A 26,785-nucleotide genomic window follows, 5' to 3' on the forward strand; every position below is an offset into this window, starting at 1 on the left:
GTTGTTTTATATAGTTAACAGGTTTAAAGATAGATTTAATGCTTTAATTGTAATGTGTTGACTAAAGCATTCACTCTGATCAAACATTCGGATAGCCTGACGATTAAATTAGGTAAACGAAAGAATAAAGTAGAAATGAATACAGTTTACCTTTAAGGGGATAAAATCTGGAGTCCCTTCAAATATAGAGCTTGCGTAGAGCATGTGTATTCCGTCCCATGATATGATAGATCAGCATATTGTCACACTGAGGACACTGCTCCCTCCTTAGATAAATAACGTCTATGAATAAGGGAGTAAAAATATATCTCTATGTTAGTCAACACATCTCTTTATTGTGGATATTTCAAATGATTATATGCTGAAATTTATATTCTTACCTCGTATTGCACTCTAAATATTCGTTTAAGGGACTAACAGAGTAATATATACGAGACGGTTCATTGTTTCAGTTTCTTACAAAAACAAAGGACTCCTTATGTGGCGCCGGCGACCGAATAAAATGAAAATTATTAAAAACTAACTGTTCTGTGTTCATTTATGCCGTTATATTGTTGTTATAGTAATAATAAGGTCGTGGTTCGTGGGCTTCGAATTACTCACGTCTGTGTAGGTAAAGTTTATTTTGAAGTCGAAAGATACCTAAGTTATTAAGAGTATATTACGATTGATGATACTGCAAGTTGGACATGATTATTGTTTTCAGTTTAAAAGGTTTTAGAGTGCGACGTTGGTTTGTGCTTCGGTTATTGGCAGATATTAATGACTTATATCAGCGGGGTTGCGTGTGTTTATAAATGAAGAGAAAACTTAACTATTTAATGTATAACGTAAAATAATGATCGATTTTATTGCATCAACAATATCTTAATATGGATGTGCGACATTTCTATCAATATAGAAAGAAAATAAGTTTATTTCATGAGATATAAATTAATATAAATATACATAATAACTGCCCGCTATTAATACCATATCCGCCTCGGTGGCATAGTTATATAAGGATGTAACTGCAGTGCTTAAGTCCTGAGTTCGATCCACGGGTTGGGCGATGTAATATTGAGTCTTTCTACTCAGCATCAACATGGAGTCTGGAACTTGTACTTTATTGGTTGTACCTCTGGCTACCCCTCTCGGAATAAAAGGTGTAAGTGTGTATGTTCATATTAATACCATAAAATAACTAGCAGATTCTTTGACAAAAACGAGCCTGATTCCTCAAAAACGCACACAAAATAACAGCGAAAAAGCTTTTTTCATAAAAATGAATTTAAAAAATAAACATTAAACAAGGCAGTCGATACGCAGGAGCAGGAGCGACCTCACAATCAGGCTCATTATATCACACCTCGACCGAACGACGATTGTTGCGCGAACAATGGGCGGCCGTGAATCCAAAGCAACGGCTACAATCACCATTATACTGCTAATAAGTGTATAATTAATTATTATTTATGTTTCGTTTTTGTGGAGAGGAGGTGCGAAGGACTATACAATTTATACGATGTGAGACAAATTTATATAATATAGTTTTACTCTATCACGTTGCCCTAGTGTGAGTTGACAGACTTCAAATACTTTACTACTGGTGATAGATCTCTCATATGTGCGAATTCGACGGGGTAGGTAGCACCGTAATGTCTATTTCTGCCACCAAGCAGCACTTTGTAATCACTGTTGTGGTCCGGTTTAAAGAACATTGTAGCCAGTGTAATTACTTAACATGAGATGATGAGATGTATTCCACTAAATATCAAACAATACTTTGTAATTCAGTTTGTTGGATGGTTTTTCTACTGTTTATGGGCGGTCGGTTCGCTTACTATCAGACGAACGGCAAGCTCGTCTCGTCATTCAAAGCAATTAAAAAAAAACTTCAAAAATTTTATTTGGTATTCTTTGGTATATACATAGGCCAAAGCAAGCGATCCTGATAAATAATATGGGGTCAATAATGTCCTAAATGTCAATAATTATAGATAAATGTAGTAACAAATCTGTTCGGACGTGGTTCAAACGTTGTCTATTCACTAATCAAAACAAACATCATCCAATTAACTAATTGAAAACGGTGCGCCGGATACGACGGTAAATGCTTCAATGGACAACTTTATACTGATTTTTTAACCAATCTTCTTTATTAAATACTGGTGATACGATATCTTGGTTTTGAAATGAGAAGCTAATTAATAATAATTGAATTAAAAACATAATAAATAAAAAGTATCATAATACACGTTACACTGATTCGAGACAACGATATTTATTAATAAACGGGGAATTCCAATGTGTTGATAGAATTGTGCGTAGGATGTACGCGCATCAGGAATTAATGTTTTGTTTATATGCACCATCAATCAGGTAGTAATAAAAATATTGGTGTTTGATAAAAATATAGACAAATCGCGTTACAACTACTATTTCCGCGCAACAATTTCCTCAAATGTCTGAGTATAGATCGTACAAATCGTGTTACCACATGATTTCGTCTTATGACTTGTCTAATAACAGTCAATTAGTGGATATATTGACACTGATTCAATTTCGATATCCCTTAGGGTTGAACTTTGTTCTTGTGTAATCATTTCATATTATTATACTATAGTTCCTCGGGAAAAATATAGTAATTTAATATATATATATATTTTTATATTGTATTTACTCACCGAACTAAAAAAAAATTAAAATACCCATTCATTTCATTCGTTTACAAGTTGATTGATTCGTATATTAAACGCGATTTAAATAAAAGTAAAAAAAAAACATGTCGCAAACCTTGTAGACTCACAGCTAAGAAACATAGAGTATATGCTGATTTGCATTAATGTACCACAAACATCTGAACGTACCCACGGTATTTACTGCGGGCACTGCCTGGATGTGGAAATTAGAAAAACCAACAACTAAACAGCCGACTTGGTTTTGAACCATGCACTACGGAGTTGCTTGCCCATGTATTCTACCATTGGGCCAAGAAAGCTCTTTCGAAATATAACAAAATAACTTACATATTTAATACAGTTATGTAGTTCAATTATAAACATTTTATAGACGTAAATAATCGATATTACCACTTTTGACGTGCCGTTCAGAAGCGATATTTATATTGTCGATGTATTCACAGCTTTATTGACTGCTGGCTATTTAATATTAATAGCTTGTGTCATGCTTGGCAGCGAAGATATTGACATCTGACTTAAACGACACCGCCTTTACACATATATAATTGTTTATCAACAGTATGATAAATATTTTGTTCTATACTAGTTTTTTTTTTAATATCGCACTCTTAATAAATAATGACCCATTCCAAATTTTCCAATTTGTAGGAATCGTCAAACAACCAATTTCTGTTTGCGACCTTTTAGTTTTTTATCCTTTTTTTTGCATGCTATAGGTTTCATTTTTTACCTATCTTCACTAAGCTCAATTTTATAGCAACTTAAAAAAAAAGTAGCAAACAAAAATTAATTTTCCGACTACTGCCACAAATTAACAATTTTGTAATAGGTCATTATTTTATTAAGAGTGCGATATATGTTACAATTTACTTCTGAACGTTTCCGCAATGACTGAAGTATAAAGAATAAGTCGATTTAAAATATAGATATATGCATAACATAAATAAAAAAGCGTGTACTGGGGACGCGACTTTGCGTTTTCATTTTATGCTTCGTTTAGAATATTGGCGAATGATTTGGCAAATAACTCGTACACGAATATAATGACTGAATTATGAGTAAGGAATACACCCGAATAAGGTGTTTACACACTCGTGTTCGTGACTATTCATTTGTACCCGGCAAATATGTAAACCAGAGTTTAAAATTATCCTTGTCAATACAAGAATTAGTTTCATATTACAACATGGCGAAGTATTTTTCCTCGTCAGACTATATTCTTGAAAAGTCTTGATCGATTTTGACGGGAATAGGAATAGTGCGTATAATGATTTCTTATGTTTACGCGAATGCAATATAACTTTTGCGTATAACTTTTATGGATGACCAACACCTTTATCCGCCCCGTGACCATGAAGCTTGCAAAGTCTTCGAAACTTCGGCAAGAAATTTTTATTTCAATAGAGCGTATCCTAGAATTCCTTAAAAGGTCGTTATTCCAGTATACATATTTTCTCGGAAACGGATGTTTTCGCGAGAGACCGCAAGCAATTTATACATGCATACAGATCGAATTCTGTTCTTAATGACATCTGTGTCAAAGGTGCAATTGAGCGTTCAGATTGACGGAAAAAAACGTCTGTACTTTGTACACCTGCGTCATTGCGACATTGTAACTAATACGTGAGTAATTATTTATGCAAACGTGACAATCGCTGCCTACCCTGACGAATGCACGCCGTAATTTTATTCATAAACGAATGAGTGAGTAATGTTGAGGTATCATTAAAATAATCTCTCGTCGATCTACAGTGTAACTGGATCACATTCTGTTTATCTTCAGATGCATGGGGTCACTTTGCCTTGCTCGTAAATTAATAAAAATGGATTTCTAATTCAAGTTTATTAGAAGGTAGTATGAGTAAGTGAAGTAAGAAGACTAAATATATTTATTTATTATCTTTTTTTTATTTATTTATATCCCTGGCTGACTGTTATAAGGTCCTATGTAACTTTTATTGATATTGGAAAAATGAGATTTAAAATTTTCGTTTGGGTAAATATTAAAAAAGACAATAACTCATGGTTTTGCGCTTAATCCTATCGGAATTATTAGGTTACTGAAAAATACGCAGAATAACGAATTATAAAATTCAATTTGTGCAAAAAAATACAACCCAGAACCTTGTAATAGGAAGCCCGAAATATGTTTTCCAAATTACTAAATACCTTTCGCCATAACAACTTCGAAATATATTCAACCAGGTATTTCACTGTAGTCGCCGTATTCAAAGCACAATAGCATTACGCACAACTTACATAAACAGACGCTTACGTTTCCGTCCGTGTGTCACGGACGCGACTGTACTGCCTTCGACGAGCCAGCACCGACGAGTGAGTACACTCGTCGTGTATTATTCATGAACGGCCGTGTCGCCGCGGAATTCGACGCACGTGCTGACATTCCGCGCGGGTTCGTGTACGCGAACTTAATTTCGCCTTTTGTAGTTGTTCGTGCGATCTCACTTAAATGATTGAGGATGTATGCGTTTAGGAATAAAATAAGAAAGTATAATTTTTAGCAATACTTATCAATATCTCAGTCGTAACAATCTATCCTACTAATATTATAAATGCGAAAGTTTGCGAGGATTGATGTATGGATGTATGTTTGTTCCTCTTTCACGAAAAAACTACTCAACGGATTTGGATGAAACTTTACAGTAATATTGGTTATACATCAGAATAACACATAGGCTACAATTTATAATGATTTTGTGTAATTTGGTCGTAATATAACGACACATATCAAGTAAGTCGGAAAACAAAAATATCCCGGAAAACTTCTTCACGCGGGCGAAACCGCGAGCAAAAGCTTGTACTAATATAAAAAAGGCGAGGAGTGCAAAAGAATTTCGATTCTACAACATTTAGACCTAGTACAAATATATTTGTGTCAAGTAGATAGAACGTTTATATTTTTTATGCTAAACGTCTCCACAGATTTGCAATACTTTCAGAACAACGCACGCAACGAACAAGCACTTGTTCGAGTAACGCCAAGAGCAATTTTACACCGAAATAGGACGATAAATTATAACATACAACATAATATAATAAAATACTATTTCGGGCAGTAAGGTGGACGATTAATTTCTCATTTACCGAACTTTTATGTATGAGTTAATTGATGATCCATAGGAAATCGAGCATGTTTAAAAAAATCAATTTCCCTAACCAATTACAGTTAATTAATTGGATCAATCAAATCGAATTGAAGATTTATTATCATTGCTAGTTACAATATTTATAGGTACCTAATAACATTTTGAGGATATAGTATTTTTTATAGACTGATAGGCAAATCTGTTTGGACAAAACTCGATGATTACTTAATTGAACACTAAAGAAGATAAATAACTAAACTATCAATGACCTTCTCAATTGACTCAGACAATTCTAAACCATCTAAATCACAAAGGCAACTAACATTTTCGTCGCCATACGGTGAATAGTCAAAGAAACGTTCCTGCAAATGCATTCGTTAGTCAGAACTTTGTACGTGGATTAAAATGGGTAGCATTAGCACAGATTAACAATTTAAAACTAACGTTTTAGAAAGGGGGAATTTTCACTGCAAAGTTTGCATGCGATCGCGACCCGACTGTGTAAATTGTTTGCATAATGCATTTTGCAGAACGATCCTTCGGACTTTCGAGTTGCGAAATGGCAGACGTTGTTTCAATTTGTAAATTAAATGAAATCCTGATGGCGAATTAAATAAATACACGTACAAATCTACCTACTTATAAAAATAATCTTACGAAATAATTTTACAACTACCAGGATACCATAAAAAGACAGCACCAAAGGACCCAGGTGTTTAAAGCATATATCATAAAGGTTTTTATATAATGGAATATAGAATTATACAACTACCAGGACATCATAAAAAGTCAGCACCAAAGGACCCAGGTGTTTAAAGCATATATCATAAAGGTTTTATATAATGGAAATAGAATTATACAACTACCAGGACAGCATAAAAAGACAGCACCAAAGGACCAGGCGTTTAAATCATGTATCATAAAGGTTTTATATAAAAGAAATAGAATTATACAACTACCAGGACATCATAAAAAGACAGCGCCAAAGACGCAGGCGTTTAAAACATGTATCATAAAGGTTTTATATAATGGAAATGGTTTATTTTCCCCGCGTGAAGGCTATGTTGGCGCACCTGATGTGTCGCCGAGACGGTCGTTCGTTAATTGCTAGTCGCGCCGCGTGGCAACGTTGGCTCCAGTCCAAAACACTTGAAGCGCCACTTACGGCTCGAATGGCTCAAACTTGCGATTTATGCTGGATGTCGTATAGCAGGATAGCTATCGTATAACTTGAAGGTTTTAATTTTGCTGATTATGGTGAAATAGTCCTTGTTTCGTTTACATTAACGTTAGGAACTAGCAAGGTGAAAAGAACTACGGCAGCAACTACATTATTTTACTAATATTATAAAAGCAGAAGGTTGTGCAAAAGTTTGGATGTTTCTTAGAAGTGAACGCATAAACGGCTAAACGAATTTGGATGAAATTTGGCACAGATATGCTTAACGTATGAACTTGACGTAAAAGAAAAAGGCAATTTAATATATTTTCTTTTTATTTATTTTACCTTACTACAGTGTCTTAGGCACTTCTGTAGTGGAATAAGGTTTTCACACGTGAGACGCCGCGCCGCAAGCACTACCTGGTTTTGCAGTACCAATGAATTCAATCTGATATCTAAAAATGAATAATGACAACTAGGCTGATGACAAATGGAGGAATCTGTCGTAAAATTTTGAAACTACATCGAAGCTATAATCTATACAAATTCCTTATAAGCATTAACGAATTCAATACAATTGGAGATCAGATCACGAAACTTTATTTGAAGGAATACGTAAAATTTTCAGGTATTAAGAGGCTTCAAATCTAGTATCAAAGGATGACGAGCCCAACATTATTGAAGGTCTTGTAATTTGGAAGGCTGGATTCTGTTGCTACTGTTTATTTAAAGGTCAGGTCTATGTTTTAATTTTTATCGAGGGCTTGACGAACTGACTTCACTGCACCTAGTGTTAAGTCAAACAAAACCCAAAAAATATTTCAAGCCACAAAAGATGAAAATTTCCCTAAAGATGGGCACAATTGTCCAGGTCTACTAATAGCTTCTTCACGCTCAGCTTAAAGAACTCCATTTTATAAGACGTTTCTACTACTCTACTAATATTGTTTTATAAATTCGATACCATAACAGCGTCAATTCGTAATCAGCGTCTGGCATTGCTGGCACCGATCCAGCGCCGGTATCGCATAACCGGTGGTAACATGACGGTTTGAAGGTAATACTATACGAGGCTATAATTTCGCACGATAATTAGACAGTCAAAGGTCATGACTGCATAACAAATACAAGTATCAAATGAAATGTTTGCCATTATTTGATGACTGACTGTTTAAACAAAATATGCCTATGTTTATTGAATTTTTGCCTGTGCCCTGATTTCCTCTGTCATACATTATTCTGACAGTTTATAATAAGCACTTTACGTACCTCATCGCGTATGGCAATTGAAATTGACAAACAGAATATACCATTCCACATTAATTACGCGAAGATAACCTTTAACATGGCTGTGTACGAATTTACAATGTTTAGAGAATAAGGCTCAATCTTAAAAAACCTAAAAAGAATTTTACGTCTGTACTCTTCCAACATCATTGCCTGAAAACCTTCACCAACTGAAGGCGAACCAGTCTTCGTCGACCCTCCATTGCCAGTAACTCACCTTGTGATAGGTGTCTTTCTGCCAGTTCTTGATCTGTGCCATGACGTCGTTGACGAGCCGGTCCCTGACTCCGAGGTGAAGGTCCGACAGCCTCTCGGCCTCGACCATGCCGCCCTTCCACGCCGCCTCCATCGTGCCGTATTCAGGTCCTGGGGATGAAGATAAAAGTTAGTACTATCGATCAAATTAACGTCAGAAAGTTGATAGGAATTTGTATGTTCTAGGCTTTTCATTTACTTTAGACTTAAAAAATATTTTTAGTACACTCAATAGTACATATGTACGTTATAAGTAAATAAAATTTATTTCCACATCAGAACAAAATAAAACATGGAACAGAATATAAAAAAAAATTACTACATTAATTGTTTAAAACGGTAACATTCCCAAAATATGTAACGCTCTCTAGAAGTCATCCGTCTTCTGGTTTCTAACAGTTTCATCGAACGTATTTTACTTCTAACTAAGCTTACGTTACGGTATACAAAAAGGCCCATGAAATCAAGCTGAAATATACTATGCCAAGTTCAGAGAACTTAGTTTAAACTTTATCACAAATATTCAGCTCACTTGAAAGCTGCTAGCTAACAACAGCTAGCTTTGAAATGAACTGTAGGTACCACATGAATTAGAGTTAATGTCATTATCACATAATAATATAATATAAACCAGTCTTGTATGTATATACAAGAGAATATATGAACATTCTCGTACGGAGGAACTTGTTTTTACTACTAGATGATACAGTAAGGATTTTGATGAACCTAAATAATGAACTTTTTATAGGTTCCGAACTTTGTAAATTGCTGCATTTAGAAGTCAAAAATTTTGTTATTACGATATTTATTGGTAAAAGGTAAATAGATTATTCATTAATTTCTTATGTTTACGCGAATGTTAGACATTAAAATAGAACTAGTTTTCGGGTTTTATTGTATTTTATTTTTTTCTCAACGTTTCGAAGATTTACAGCCTTCATCATTCAAAATGAGGATTCAATGAAGATTTTGACCCCATAAAAATTATGCTAAAATAAAAATTATTTCACTTATATTTAAGGTCGATATTATAAAGCGTTTAGAACGTTCAAGCAAATTGCCAGTTCGTCGGACGCTGGTTATTTGCCGCCCGTTTAATTACTCCTCAACGCTAACCGCGCTGCCGAGCGCTTTTTAGAATTTTACTAGCCAACTTTAAGGTGTAATTTAAACTGGCAGATGACAAGAGCAAGAGTGATTTAAATGCCTGTAATCAAGCTTTTAAACGGCGAGACACTGATATGCTGTTATTTTCTCGTGACTTAGTATTCGGTTATTCGAAATATACCAGATATTTACAAGCTGGGACTATGTTCACTATGTCTCAAATTCCATACAAAACCAACCATAATGTAAAAGGTTATCAGACATCGTAACAAAGATCTACACAGTGATATTGAATTAACATCTATTCCCATAATCCACAGCGAAATACAGACGATTCCTTGTTTCATAGAAAATTACCATCCTGATCTCACATTAAGATTATTTTTACAATTAAAATTAATAAATTTAACACATAAATTTTTGTCTGGTAGCTTTAATAAGAACAAAATAAACATACACAACACCTTACTTTTTGTACAATCTAAATACATTACATGGAAAACATAACTAGCAACATCGTACTGCATTAACTTGTCCGGTACGGTATTCGCGAAACAATTTTCCATGAAATTATGAAACGGCGCAAAAATAAAAAGGTGGCCAAGTGCGAGTCGGACTCGCGCATCTAGAGTTCCGTCGATTATTTTATGTCATTAATAATATTTATTACAATCCCCTGTGTAAAACTTTAGCCAGCTACCAATCATGGCTCAAACCATAGAAGCCTTTACAAATAGGAGACAGGCAACATAGGCTTAGTAATAAGATTCCGCTGCACACTCAAAAGTTATGATCCTTTTTATTACTCGTACAGGCAAAAACCTTAGACCTAAAAAAAGGTTCCGTGGCACTCTTGAAAACGGAATCCTAATACAACATTAAAGCAACATTGCTTCTCACTTGATAGCAACCGTTATGCAACCGCTCGGTTTGTTGGCCCGCCACCGCACCCGCAATAACAATAATTTTGGACAATTATGCGTGTGCAAGATAGTTACTGGGTAATTGGCTTGTTGGTCTAGTGGCAACATGTATAGTGAATGTAGAAATCCGTATACGAATACTTGAGATATTTTTTGTAGGACGTTTTAATATAGAAAAGTTTTAAATTTACGTCTAAAAGATGTCTTCTAATTTTATTATCAAGCCCTACTGCAGCATTTTTAAATCCATATAAGAAGTTGAATTACGCTGAGTTTTATATACTTTATACTCCGGGAACAACTGATGGAGGCGAAGCCGTGAGCAAAAGTTAGTCACAAATATTTCCAAATAACATAAGATACGAAAACCTACTATCTAAGCAAATAGGCAATGATGACAAGTATCAGTGTCATAACAACCGCCTATTAGTGGTCGTCATCGGAACATTACGTTTAATGAGGAATCCTCTGGAATACACGCAGTACGCGCACACCTTTGCCATGCAATCAAAGTTTAAGTGGTGATGGTGTATAGTGGGCGAATCAGGCTCCTCAATTAAGCAGGTTATATTGAGTAATCATCAGTAAGTATACATTGAGCTATAGAGAAGATAGAACAAATCACACATTGGCTTTAGCCGTTGATCATGTTAATTATGGTTATCTTTACTTCTTATTTGATGTTCTGTCGCTGAGTTGCCTATTCCATTATATAGCTCGAAGTATAATTTGTTCTTTTTTTTTCAAGTAATAAGGTTATTCCTACAGTGGAATAGAGTCCTGCATTCTTTTCTTGCCTTGAATCTCAGTTGTAACCTACTGTTATACGCGAATTGTCTTCATTGTGAGTTTATTTTACAAATTATAGTGAACAAGCAATTCTGAACTTGGAAATACAGTGTTGAAGAAACGCAGTCCCTTGAATTCAAAAAATGTTATATAAAAAATCTCTTTCTTTAATAAACTTGTGTAAACCGTGTCACGTCATGCAAAAAGCATGTCTTGTTTGGTACCTTTAAGGAAGAAACATGCAATTTAATCTTACAAAAGCATCCAGAACATCATCACCAAGGTATTAACTGCATCGCGATTCATCTCTCATCATCGTAAAGCGCACGAGGTCGGTAACCAGTCGTAATTTTCATATATATGGTCAACGAGCATGAGAAAGTTCCTCAAACAAGTGGCATTACAAAAAGCTGCGGTGCCAATGTTGACCGGTCGCCATCCGCGCCGCGAAGGCAGCCCGGTTATTTTCGCAAGTGCCCAGTTTCATAACATATTACTGGTAGTTAATCGTGTGACGTAAGTTGCCACTAACTTGATGGGCTGTCTTCTATTGTGGCATCATTGTCTTTTTATTAAGGGCAATGTAAGGTAATTTCGAATAATTAATGAGAGTTTTAATACACTTATAGATATAAATTGATTATAGAATGGCTAAGGACTTGCTTTCAAATGCCTTTGATGTTAGACGAATTACCATTCACCTGATGTGAGGGTGTGATTATTGTAAGCGATGCTGATCAGTTTTGCCAGATTTATACCAAAACAACCCGGCCCGGGGAATACTTTCTTTAAACTACTTTTGAAGAATTAAATGTCATATTGCAGAAACGACATCGTGGAATTCACTCGAGACTATTACATTAAATACTAAAAGCTTCATGAAGCCCGATAAGTGGAATTTATAGACCGAATTCAACATTAATTGTGACAGTTAAAACTTAAAAATAAATAAAATTATGTACCAATTAGTTCACACGCAATAAAACCTCTTTGCGAAGATGTAAGCGAATTCAAAATACGAGACTTCGAGCAGACATTAATAATGACAGATACATCGTAACAAACAAATGCCAATCGGTTGTAACTTGTAACGCGTTACGTTAACAATTTGCCAATACCAATAATTCGATTGTATTTTACACAACTCATTTAGCTTCAACAATAAGAAACATTCAATGCAGACGGAGTACTAAATTTTTTTTGCGTTTTTGGCCATTCGTTTGTGGAATTTGTAAAGAATTTTCGAGTCGAGCGGCTGCGGTCAATAATAAGTGGTGAATACCTGCGTCATACCGCCGTCTTAATGATGATGAAACTTTTCATTCACTCATTAAAATAAATAATACTCTTTTACCTCAGCCTTTTTTAAATTTAATTCTCCTTGGTATTCAAATTTGTCAGTGTTACTCTTTTGGAATACTTTTCACGTAAAACAAACAATGACAGATGCTAATTAATAGATAATAGTTACGACATACAAGGACTAAAAAAGCGCTGAATAGAACGAAGTAGAAAGAAATGGAGGAGGCCTTTGCCAAAGTTAGGCAAACAGACCAAGTTGTCGGTGTCACCGACTCGTCGGCATCGCTCGTTTAAGCTGTTAAATGAATCTAAAATTGTGTGTCTGAATAAAGGCTTATATTATTATTATTATCTTTAACAACACAAAACCTCTGATTTGGACTGTAGCTTACTTAAAAGTCTATTACAACACTATACCACAATGGATTTGCATCGAGTGCAGTTACTTGAACGCAAAATTCACCGGCACTTTCTTATTTTGTCATCAAATCGATCCCGATTCGACTCACAAAACGTTTGCACGTGGCTCGCATACACACTCGCCGATTAATACGTTCGCCGCGAATCCTCCGAATTCACAATTAACTTTCCATTTCGTCGAATATTATTCCGATCGCGTTAGAGTTACACAATACAAACTTTCGTGCGGACGAATGTAGATGCAATTGCTCCTTTAATTGCCCAATAGTAAACGTGTTAATTAACAGATTGATTTGGAAAATAATAAATTGTATGATTACTATCGATTTTATGGTCCAAGGATATTAAAATATAATTATGCTATGACTTAAGAGATAGGGAGGTGTTGTGCTGAGGAGAATGGTATTTCTGAACATTGAGTGATGTTATGGAAGTCAATATTTTATAATGCCAAATGCTGCCTGCGATTATTTTTGGCAGTTAGCGAATGACTGAGATAGGAAAGGTCTAAAGATGGCGACCAAAAAAGGTAGTAGGAATGTACCTATTATGTAACTGTACCATAGTAGCGTATGATGTTTATGATGTTAGAACAGATATTATTATTTTAGGATTCTATAAATTTTAAATCATTTGGACCATTTATTTCTCTTTTATGTATAAAAATCACACGTATTTAACAATTTTGTTATATAATTTTACACGGGTTTTTCTTAACATTTAGAGTAGGTTCGACCATCACATTCAGTTTAGTAGCACTTCAGCCAAAAAAAAACATAAAATTACGTAATTTATAAAGCTAATAAAACCGATACTGTATTGTCGTTAACAATATAACTGGTAATTGTTATCAGTGATTTTCTAATTGACGAATGGTTGCGATGATTTATCAGCAACACGATTAAACTCGAGTGGCAATCGATAATATCGAACGACAACCGATTGTAATTCGTAATCCGGTAACCCAAATACACAAGGTCATACCATTTTTGTTAGCAATAATTTACTGCATATAGAGTTAATTTAATAGCTTGATGAGTCAAAAGCGGAACTGGTTCATTGTTACAATCATGTATTATGTTATTTTTGGTATAAGGAATTTAAAGTTGTATTGATATGATTTATTAAGTTTTGTGTTCAAAAACGGTTCTATTTTTATTATTCAAAAGACCTAGGACAACTGATTATGTACTAGGATACTAAAATACGCCTTTACTAACAGTTCGATTGGAAAGTACGATATTTTATTCACATCATGACTATTCAATAGTGATTTGTAAACCAAAAAACACCGCACATCAACACCAGAAATGACTAAACACTTCTAAAAACAAAACGGTCCTCATTCCCCCATTTTACTCTCATCTATGAGCCAACAAGTCGGATAGTACTCGCCGGCGGTCCAGGCATGCGGTCAGTCCAGTTCGCGGCGTCCCTACCCGACTCTACATGTATAGTAAATAGTACTGTACGCGGCAAACACACCGCTTCCTGGTATCGAACTGGTATCGGAAGACATCGACTATAAACACCGCATGTTGATGGCCGGTTTAAAATTAGAATCCAACTTGCTATGTTCAAAGTTGTGGATGGAAGATACCTGATTTTTTGTAGAAAGGACAAATGACAAATCAGTATCTGTGTCCAAGCTATGCATTAATTTATGGCCTACTAGCTTTTGCTCGCGGCTTCGTCTGCATAAAGGAGTTTTCCGGGGTAAAAGTCCCACTATATATTTTCCCGGAATAGTAGACCTTCTTCTTCTTCTTATAACCTTCCCAGGGTCTTAAAATATCTCCATACTAAATTTCGTTTTGTTATACCAAGTTTTATGTCACGTGCCGTTCCCGTGGGAACGGGATAAAAAGTATCCAATGTCCGTCTCCTGGTTCTAAGCTACCTTCCTACGAATTTTCAGCCAAATCCGTTCAGCTGTTCTTGAGTTATAAACAGTGTAACTAACAAAACTTTCTTTTATATGTATATATATAGATTTTGAAAATCTTTTTAACTATAATGTATTGGCAAGACACGGCATTAAACATGAGTGACATATCAAAAGAGACATACAAACTTGCACGCTTTGACGGATGCCCGCATTCATCTCCAGCGATCACAAACGACCGTGCCTTTAGGATTAACAGAATGAATGAGTGAATGGGCTTCCGGTGTTAACGCATCAAACGTACTAGAATTGCGTCGCGTCTTGATATTCCATTTAAATCGTATGAATAACGAGGGGGATGGATAGTGGACGGGTCGCCGATTTTGAGATGGTACGTACCTAAGTTTTTTAAAGGGATCGTGAGATGGTTTTAAGATAAGTTTATTCTAAGATACTAAGTTCTTCTACTTATTCTTATTCCATCCAATGTGAAGAAGACGATACACTTAATTGCACATCTTGAAGATTTAGCAGTGTTTTCGATTGGCCACATGATCAGCCTGTAAGCGATAGGGTATCACACATTAAAACAAACATTTAAATATGCTACAATGGCCTCTACTTCGCTTAATTAACCATTAGCGTTACAATAAAGAATTGACTATACTATACTCGTAACTTGAGAACCAATTACACTTGTCATAAAACACAGATTTCGGCAAGCATACTTTCTAAACCTTGGAAGTGTGTAATGTTTCATGCACAGGGGTAAAATATTAACAGAATAGTGGAATATTGTATTCAAAAACAACACAAGTAGAGTAGGAAATGTCACCTCAATTAGTGAAATGTTCCATAGAATTTCTTTTATTTCATTGCTCACTACTAGCTTTCCTCGGGGTTTCGCACGCAAGAAGTCACGATCTCATGACACGATTTATTTTATGACCCTACTTCCCGATCTTATTACAATGATAAATAATATCGTGTAATGTAACGATGAACTGTTTATAATAGTTATTACGGCTGTTTCTTTATAATGTACTAACAACCAGGGAACTTGCGGATTTTAATTTATTCAATGTTTATAAATAACAATTAGTTTTGTCTTCTTTCTGTCCAGGTTATTCGGAGAAATATTTGCAATATTTTGCTAAACACTATTTTTAGGATAGTCGACAAATCCACTATGCAAGTCAGAAAACGTGATAAACATAAACATTTAGGATAGTCGACAAATCCACTATGCAAGTCAGAAAACGTGATAAACATAAACACATTGTCGCATCCAACGGTTTTGTATAACGCGTTTTTCATCACATAAAACAGGAATACTGTTTATAATTTGAAAAATACAACTACTACGGCGTATTCTAGAAATTCACTATACAGTGATTGCACTTGAAATATCTAGATTTTTATCTTGTTTATGAGAGAATTCGTTTTCCCACACGACAATGATGCAAATAACACACGTAAGCGTGATTGTGAGTTGACGATTCAGATGTACTGAGCTCGGGCTGCAACAATCATGTTTAGTTTCTGAATGGAAAAAATACGCAAGTGTTTGTGGTACGCTGAAGGTTCCGTATTAGTGAGAGATTAAACAAAATATAGATATTGATTTATAAATTTATTTTGGGAGATCATTCATTAACTAATGAATTTTTGGACAACAAACAGTTAAACAATATGTATTAACTCAGGTACAATACAAGCTAATTTCACAAATAGTAACGCACATCGTTATATTCAAATTATATCCAGACAAATTTTGTTGATTGATAACTAAAGTAAATGCAAACGGTGTTCAAAGAAACATAAAGCGAATATGATGTATTATTAATGTAATGTTATTAAATTTTAAACACTAATCTTTAATTGGATGGCGTATTCTTTAAATTGGAACAGCGAGTTCTGCAACTATACCAAAATAAAATGCACAGTAACTTCTAAGAAAGAACCAAGTAACTGACAGTTGTATAGTTAACGTTTCACTCTACGGAACCCCGAGTACTATAACATTCGTACTAGTTATTTAAAAATGTAGGTTTATTACTTTAGAATACTCTGATGTTGTAACATCAATTTGTAAACGAGTGCGTTGAAAAAGAAAGTCTATGACGTTTGTGGGAATTTTAATGTTTATGGAATTCTTATAAACACAATTATTTATTTATTAACAGATAGATAGATTTATTGCTAAACGGTTAAATATATGTCAAGGTTTAGTTCTGAACGTAAACACCATCTTTAAAGATCAACCGCGCATACCTCATAATTATTACCTACCATCTGCATTTTATACAATACTTTGTTAGAGATCAATTAATCCACACTACATCTATTTTACACTGGTATTTTAAGGTTTATTAGTATGAGTGTATTCATTATGAATTGACTACAATTCACAACACTTAACGATTAATTTATTGCATCAATTTAAAAAAAAAAAAACCTGCAATATTGGACGTCTTTTACATGTCCTGCAAATGGGTCTTTTCAATTCCAAAATTCACCCCTAATACCAATTTCAAAATCACCAAAATCTTACCTTTTTCAATCAAATCGTTCCACTTCTTCGCCCATCCTCGCAGACTCTTCGCGTACGCCTTCTCTATGTCGGCCCGCTCTTGCACGAGAGCCTGTAACTCCCCGCACAGCCGGTGCCCGTCATCCACCCGCTTTGTGGTCCGCTTGTAGTTGCCGGGCTCCCAGAACGAGTCCGACGTGGTGGTGAGCAACGCCTGCTCGTCGCTGTGGTGCGACATGGCGGTGCGACACTCACACACCGCCCCTCTGCAACAATAATTATATATTTATATTTAAGAGCTCTGACATTAAACGCTTACTGTGTACTTCTGGATAAAAAGTATAATTGCTTATCCAGGTCGTGTGGATAAATTTAAATATATATTTTAGTGCCAAATACCATCCGAATTGGATAAGAAGCCCCTGCGTTTACTTATTACAAACACTGAAAAATCTTTACAATATTTCGTTTTTATATTGTCAGATTAAAAGTATAGATACATGGTTTAAAATATTTAGTAGCAGCTCATACATTGGTAAGCTCAGCATTTACATGAAAAAAAAAACAAAATACCCAAACTATAGCCACGATCGACATCAAATATTGCCAACAATTTGAGGCAATATGTCCTCACTAGTTAGTCATACAATAGGTACTAAAGGAAAATTACCACAATAGACATAAACAAATGAAAGAAGTTCCAAACAGATCCTTGGCAGAGGCCAGGGCCACGTGACCGAGAAATATACCGAAACGTGGGAATCGAATACATCACAATTGAATAAAATGTTTTTGTATACAATCCTCAGGGCCTTTTAAAGTATTTGTAAATTCTGATGCAAAATAATGCAAAATTGTATTTTACAGAATACAATGACCATGCAAATTGAAAATAATAAAAATAAAACCCATTTTTATTTTCGCTATATTTGGAACAGTAAAAACATATAGTTTAAAAAAAAATCGCAACACGAACTTATACTTAAATTGTAATCAACGACTAAATAAATCTTGGCCAGGTATGACATTGTATAAAAGGTCAAAACCTTTAATGGCTAATCAAAAAGGGACATAATTTTACGCTGGATTATGAACAGTTTCACAGTAAATTAATACACGATTGTTATCATTCAGCGTTTTATCAACTCGCATTGTATGCAAATCGAGCGGAGACAGTGAAAACTGGACCGAGTTGTAAATCTAGTATTATGAGGCAAGCTTAGCGTTTAGTTTATCACAAATCTGTCTTTTGCTAAGAAAAGTTTACAAACAAGCTATGTTTTAGATTATAAACGAATTAGTCCGCAGACCGGCAAAGTGATTTAACAAATTAATATCATTGATTTAAACTTAGACCTACCTAGAACTTACAGATGAGATTCTAAAAGACATAAAAGAGTAATAATAAATCATAAATATTTTGATTGTGCGTTTCATCTCCTTATCAGCCACTTGACGTAAGAAAGTAACAAAACAACACCGATTTCTACAGTTTGTTGGCAAGGGGTTTATGTCAAGTTCCTATCGGAACACAATGTGTTACTTATGACACATCCTTCAAACAATCGCCGACGTAAATAGAAAGAACGTTGTGTACCAAGTAAATGCAGCCGTTATCTTATCGTGGTATAACAACTTCTTTCACTACTGTTGCTGCATCGGAAGCACTAGTCGTATCTACGGTACTTCTGTGAATGGCACTATAGTGGTACTATTCTCTGCATTTACATTATAAGTGTTATAGAAGGCGTTACTCACGGCTCTACCCGCGTGCAAACCCTTTCCAGCTACAAAAGTCTCCAAATTCCTGTAGCGATTCATATCACTTGTACGATCGTTACCTATTTAAAGAATCAGATCATAAAATTGCATTATTACCCATGGGAGCAAATCACCAGTATAAAAATTAGCCTACGTTTTAATCCAGGCATTGTCTATCCGTATGCCTATTTTGAGCCAAATCCAATCAGCTTTTTCTTGTTTACTTCTAACAAACAAACATCTAAACATCCAAAGGAAGAGTTGTATCAAAATCTCACAATATGCCAATCTAATCTCCAATACCTTTATCGGATGCTGGTAATATTTATGTATTTGTATGCAATCATCATCAAAGATGGCGACGCGTTGATTTACCACCGAACGCGGACGCATCGTCCTTCACGACGTTTGCGATGGTGATCAGTTGCAAATCGTTCGCGGCCTCACGAATGCCGTCACGCGTGCTAATTGCTCATTGTTTTCGTTTGCGGACGGCGATCATGCATACCTACCTTCAATGCATTTAGTTCATGCGCATTCTAATGTTGAATCTTGAGGTTATGTGGGTCAGTTGAATCTGCATATTTAGATTAAATTGGAAACATATTCTAAACTCTCAAGGTATAGGATAAATAATTTTATTGGAAAGTTAAACACCTTAAATACATTGATGAATAGCGTTTTATTGTTTTACTGCAAAGTAAGAAGCGAATTACTTTTCCTAAAGGTTACTATAAACCACGATAACGCATCAAAGTAGCATCTCCTAAAATTTTAATTTGTAAAGTGCTGTACTGCGCTAAAAATTTACTCTAATTCTTTTTTTTAAGGCAAGATTACACTAACACTTCAGAGATACATACTTACACACTATTGAATACTCAACTTCAATGTTATGATAATATAACAACAAGTACATAGTTATAATTAGCATCATCTTACATCATTGAGCAAACCATTACTGCATTTTCATTAACACCAGCACTAATATGAACGATGTAGTACACGATAAGGAGTCACGCACACCATAAACTGATTATAACGTAAATCTATCCAAGAATGTCAGTGGTACCGATAACATCACGCCTCGCACGATGGCGTCACCGACAGAAATACACAATGTTGTCATACGATAAAAATTCACATTTGTAATTAAAATACCTGGTGTTATCATTATGGATGTATGGTGTGTTGCGGGAAGATATTATCGTGGATTATTATTGTAATGCCGTAATCCGTTCTCCTACGTCTTGTTTAGTTAGCTTTGTGTTGCAAGATGATTAAAGGACATTTAGTAAATGGAGACGTTAAAAGTAATCACGCTGAGAATCTACACAAGTAATCTTATTCAGAATCAACACAAGTTTCTCGTTATCTACTGATATGTCGAAGTGATTCCATACGAAATCAATAAGTGCAAAATTATGTATCGTCGATACCAATGCTTAGTTCCCTTTGACGACATCTAAACAAGAATAAAATATGAAGTGCTCTATGGAGTAATTTTCTCTTTCTGTAAGGAGCAATTGTCCATCATTGTTTAATAGATAGATTATTTAGTCCCGCCCCCGTGACCATGAAGGCTGCAAAGTCTTCGAAACGTCGGGAGAAAAGTAAAATATTAAAACCGCGATAAAATCCGTAAAATAGATAGATTGTTTCGAAAATCAAACCTGATACTACGAACTGTTTCAATACTGACCATTTCATCTAAGCAAGTATAAAACTAGGTAGGTCGCGTAATAAACAGGGTCTTCAAAGAATAATCTTCAATTTATGAGTCTTGGAAAACGTTAAATACAGTTATTATAGTTAAATCATAATTCTTTGAATTCCACAATAATCTCGAGTTATTGAAATTAACTTTATAGTGTGTAATATTTATAGTTAATAGTAATCCCAAGGCGTGTCTATGGCATGGAGATAATTCTTTTTGGAAATCACAATTTTATTATAGCGTCCGTAGTTTTAAACAGATCATTGACTGAATCGGGGTTGCCACCAGGTCCTTTTATAAGTCATCTTTGTAAGACCTTGTCAAATACGAATTATAAGGCTTAAAATAGAAGATTAATAAGCAACTGCGGTTTGCAGAAGTTCAATTGAGTCTAAGAACAGTTAAATGACTAGGACCAAGGAGAGAGTTTAAAAACTATCTTTAGGAGACTGACGGTGATAACTGTAAAACCATAAACAGTATCATAATATATAATGGCTTTGAAACTACAATTAGAGGTTAATTGGAAGAAGCCTTATGTCACAATACATATTCCGTCATCCTACTGTGTATAGTGAACGTAATATAACACAATTTATTGTAGTATAACGTTTATTATGCTTTATATAAAATCTCTACCATTAAAACTTTATGTACTGTCTTAATAAATTAACTCATTAAAGATGTCGACACAGACGTGTACGTTATTCGCAAATTACGCAATATAACTTATGGAATTACGACTAAAGTCTCTTAATTTTATTATCTCTCATATGATACCCGTAGATTAATACTTGGTTATTTCAATATGTACCTACCTAAATAAAATGCTTCTCTAAATTCATGATAAATAGATAGATTATTTCGAAAATCAAACCTGATACTACGAACTGTTCAAAACTGACCACCTCATCTAAGCAAGTATAAAACTAGGTAGGTCGCGTAATAAACAGGGTCTTCAAAGAATAATCTTCAATTTATATTTATTTATTCTACTTATTATAATGCTGATATTGAATGATTTAACATACTGATAATAAATTTAGTTAAACAATGCTTCGTATGGATAGTTTATCGATTACAAGCAGTCTGAAAACATTAGCACATATAAATATCTTTAATCGAAAAAGCATGAAAACAAAACCTAGATGCACAAATTTAATGCATGCATGCATAATTTATTTATTTATACATTTTATTAATAACATGAAGCTCATATTTCCTTGCTTACATAGAGAAAAACTAATATATGAAAATTTCCGAGTATGCAAACTTACTCTGACCCTAATTATTTTTGGTGGGTAATTTTTCACACATCCATGGATCCCAGGTATATGCAATATACAGCTCTGTGTAACCTGCTAGCATTCTTTGAATTTTGATCACAAAGGTCGTAGTTTACCCAGAACTCAATAAAGCCGTGAACAGTACGAAACAACACCGTATCATAAAGCTGGACGTGTTGAATACCAACGCTGCAATTTTAACCTTAACATTCGTAAAATGTCGAAAGTATTAAATATTGGATGATGCAAATTTATGGATAGCTTTTGGCGTCGGTTCTGCCCGAACAATGATTCATTCCCGGGATAAAAAGTAGCTTATAAAACTAACAAATAATGTTGGTTTCTATAGGTAAACGAATTATCAAAATCGAATTACTTGTTCTGGAAATTATCACCACCATTCAAAATCGTGATCTTGTATGTTTATAATATTACAGATGATGCATATCAAATGTTATGAAACAAGTTTGTCACTCTGACACACAGGTCACATATTATGCCATCATTGTGTTTCCTTTGATCTTGACATTAGGAATGACTATAATAATTATACATAATGTTCAGCTATGAGTTAATAAATGACTGACAGCATAAATGCAAAAGGTAATTGCGAGACACAATATCTCGGAGTGACAACTGAAATTCAGTGGCACTTCGTAATTTCTGAATGGCGGTATTATTTTTTGAGGAGTCGAAGAGTGCACTAGGCAAGCCACTAGGTCGCCTCGTCGTATATTGTACATATATAATAACTAGATAACTCTGTAGGCGATGACGCGTGCACAAACATATATAAAACTAACAGAAGATGTATGTGTAAATATATAGTAAAATGTATAGAGTACCAACAGTGCTCAGTAAAGCAAAAGCAGCTGTTACATGTTACAATGAACATGACCAAAGCATGGCGTCCGCATTGGTCAACACAAATGTCACCCAGACAGCGGATCTCGCCGAATGCCAAGCTCAGTGTATGTCGTGACCTTGACATTAGCATTTACTTAGCATTCATAATAACGTGCCCGCACAAAAATGCATCACTCGTTCTGTATACGTGTTTTAAATATCTACAAGATGCGACTGCGCATTTTTTTTTTTTTATAGAACAGGCAATTGGGCGCGTGTGATTGCCGTCGCCTATAAATGTTCAAAAATACTAGAGGAATCATCGGCGTTATTGGGTTCATTGATATAGAAATTGTCTTTTAATTTTATTTATATTTTTATTGCAAGTGAATGACGAGACGAGCATGCCGCTCGCCCGAAGGATGATAAGCGATAATACATACAAAAAATAATACATACATCATTGTATCACGGCGACATAATGAATTGTAATCAAACCGTCATCTTCACAATAGCAAGGTTGGCGCAAACTTCTCAATGTTATTACATATTTTCAAACATTATTGAGACATCAAATATTATAACAATTCTTACAATTATTGGATAGGACATCAAAAGTATATAACTACTTTTACGCTACACCAGCATGACCAAAAATCACCATAATAAGAGATATTCTCACGAAAAATATTTTTTAAAAAATCTCACCTAAAATACTGCAGCACATGGTGCACTTTGCCACGACACCGTCTGCACTTTGCTCTGGTCATGTTCAACAGTGTTGAGCAGGAGAGCAGTCACTCTCGCGACGCATGAATCACTGGTCCACGGTGTTCCTCCCACGCTCGTCTGGACTACGCGACTCGCGAGCGATAACGATTTGTATACAAACAACACTATTCACGGTGTGGCGCGCGCTCGCGATTCTATTGAGCGTTTTTATTAGATCAAAGATCGGCAGGGTGGCCAGGTTTTGGTGGCTAGACGGGACTTTACCAATCGGAAATATTTCAAGACAGTTCCAATATGGACGAAACTATTGGATAATTATATACAATGTAATAATTCCAGGGAAACTATAGATTTTCCCTTCGCTTCTTGTTATAGAATCTATCGAGTCATCATTAATATTAATAATTTTAATATTCTCTTATTCCCACAATGCCTTTTATGACAAACATTTTTTATCAGTTTTTTTTAAATAATCCCGGTTTCATCACTTTCTTCCTTAAACAACTTTTGTCCGAAAAAATCCCCGCAACACCTGGCCACCGCGACGATAATTGTATGTATCATTAAATCGTAATTAAATTGCGCTCTCGTGGTCGTTTTGTGATGTCGACTAAAAACCTTTTCATGTTAAACATTACATAAAATGGAATGTTGTTTGTGTTCGATGCAGAAAACTTAACTAAACGATTATTTAAACGCCATTGTTCTGTTGTTTTATAACTTCTGTAGCAATCTATTGTCAGTATAGTCATAGAGGTAAATTAAATTATTTATATTTCGTGCTAAACATGTTACAAAATAACCCCACCGGATGTAAAGTGGCGCCTTCCAGGTGGACACAAGTACCCTAACACTAAGGGCAGCTGGTCTCTGGACGATCCCCATCGGAATATTCATAAGGGGCGACTACGACTATCTTATGTAATCGTATAAAACTCCGACAGGAATGATTTTGTCACCGATTTATGCAAATGAGTCGTGTTTGTATGTGGAACTTATGGATACCAAATTGCTGTTTGAATTTGAAAATATTGTAGATTCATTATAATTGTGATAGCCTAGTTAGGTGTGGAACGGAATGCCGAGACGAATGTCCGCTGGTTCAAATCCCAAGGGATACACCTCCTCTGATTTTTCTAAATAATTATGTGTGTATTCTTTATGAATTATCGCTTGCGGTGAAATAACGATGAAGGAAACATCGTGAGGAAACCTGCAGACCTGAGAAATTCTTTATAGGAATATTAAGGGTGTGTGAAGTCTACAAATCCGCACTAGGCCAACGTGGTGGACTAAGGCCTAATCGCTCTCCGTAGTAGAGGAGGCCCGTGCCCAACAGTAGGACAGTATATAATACAGGGCTCATATTATTAATTATTATAATTGCAGATGCCAGGTATCTTTAGCTCTACCTAAACGGCGAGTCGAGCGTACTGGCAGAGCTACAACTCTAGATAGAGTCCAGATAACTGCACTGAGTTCGTCATCCTAGCATTAGGATAATAAAAAACCTAGACCTAACTCTTAGACATCCACCACCGAATGCAGGTGTAAAGATATGAAACACGTATTGCATGAAAATAACGTGTAAAATGCGGAAGGCACGATATTGGCAGTTTTGGTTGCAGTGCTAATGTCATGTCAAACAGCAATGATTAACAACTGGCGCGATGGCGCAACGACTCGTACGAAATCCATTAGTGACCAAAACTTAGCTTGTCGTTGACAAACATTGCTTTTTTAATATAAACCAAGTCTGTCTTACGAGTGTCCTTGTTGGTGTGTAAAATTCTTTTAGTTTTTGAATATTAATTATATGACTTCACCATTTCGTATATTAATAATACATTTACAAATAAATATTAATGTATTGAGAAAGATTACTCTTTTTTGTTAAAATTATTTGTTACACAAACTTTAACGACTTCTACCAAAGTACATTGCGGAACTGAAGAAATAAACTAGGGTGGACCCTCAAAATCCCTGAGCTTTCGTACAATAATTACAGATTACGAACTTGCCCGTTCCCTCTGTTTACCCGCATTAATAGGCTTACGTCGTAAGGAAGTGTCTTTAGAATGATGTCATACAAAGTCATCAGCAAGTGTCAAATTAATCTTGCCACTACAGAACTAACCGTAAAGGTGTCAAGGAACTGGCCACGAATTATAAAACTTGATAAGATAACAGACGTTTCTCGTTTGATACTTTTAACGCGTGAAAGAATATCCATAATTTGCATAATGTCATCATTGTTGACATTTAATATTGTAATGATCGTTATAAAACATAACTTAGCATATGTTTAAAACCACATTCGACAATATCATACCGTAACTTTTACCGCATTTAGACACTAACATTCAAATCTATTTTAAGACTTAACCGTTACACACCACACGTTTACCGATCACGGACCGATTCAGCTTGATAATCACTACTATTTGACACAATCGACATCACAAAACAACCAAACACGCAAAAACCAATCCTTTGACAATGTCACCGAACGCGCAAAGGACAGAAGTCGGTAAAAACACCCACGTCAAAGGCACATTTGACACGTGAACTAGTACTGACCGACACGGCCCGCACTGCAGGCTATTACTATTTTGTATGTACTCGGTTCGATTTGCAACAATTTCGAGCAGCACACGCGAGAATTAGTGGAAACGTAACGTTTCCTTGCCGGCGCGGTGCGGCGTTTTGTTGACGACCTTGGTCGATGGAGTCGCGTAACTTTTATAGTGCTGTGGTACGAATCGATTATGTTTTTAGTCGATCGATTTAGTTTAATCGACTTTTTGTTCGTCGTCTTTAGATTTAATTTAATGTAATCTGAAGTCTATGGTATTATTAAATTTAATTAAAAATATCACCTTATTCGATTAAGAATAATTTATGATTCAATAATGCGCACGATCATTCCAAAATGATATTAGATAATGACATGAAAGAACACTGTACAAACAAGATTAAATTTAAGATCTTA

General features: G+C 35.1%; 1 protein-coding gene across 3 annotated transcripts in view; it reads right to left on the minus strand.

Moving 5' to 3' along the window:
* Positions 1 to 26,785, minus strand: part of LOC115444425 (protein kinase C and casein kinase substrate in neurons protein 1) — a 113,706-nt gene that overhangs the window by 40,306 nt on the left and 46,615 nt on the right. The window contains exons 1-3 of one of the 3 annotated variants that reach the window (XM_030170309.2): positions 23,770 to 23,987; positions 17,473 to 17,717; positions 8,455 to 8,603 (exon numbers count right to left, since the gene is read on the minus strand). In XM_030170309.2, coding sequence (XP_030026169.1) covers positions 8,455 to 8,603; positions 17,473 to 17,717; positions 23,770 to 23,831 — 456 coding nt within the window. In that variant the 5' untranslated portion in view covers positions 23,832 to 23,987. Of the gene's footprint in view, positions 1 to 8,454; positions 8,604 to 17,472; positions 17,718 to 23,769; positions 23,988 to 26,785 lie in introns of those variants that run through there. The other 2 variants (XM_037447592.1, XM_037447591.1) reach the window with 2 other exon arrangements.

Source organism: Manduca sexta, chromosome 7, assembly GCF_014839805.1.
Source record: "Manduca sexta isolate Smith_Timp_Sample1 chromosome 7, JHU_Msex_v1.0, whole genome shotgun sequence".
Taxonomy (NCBI): domain Eukaryota; kingdom Metazoa; phylum Arthropoda; class Insecta; order Lepidoptera; family Sphingidae; genus Manduca; species Manduca sexta.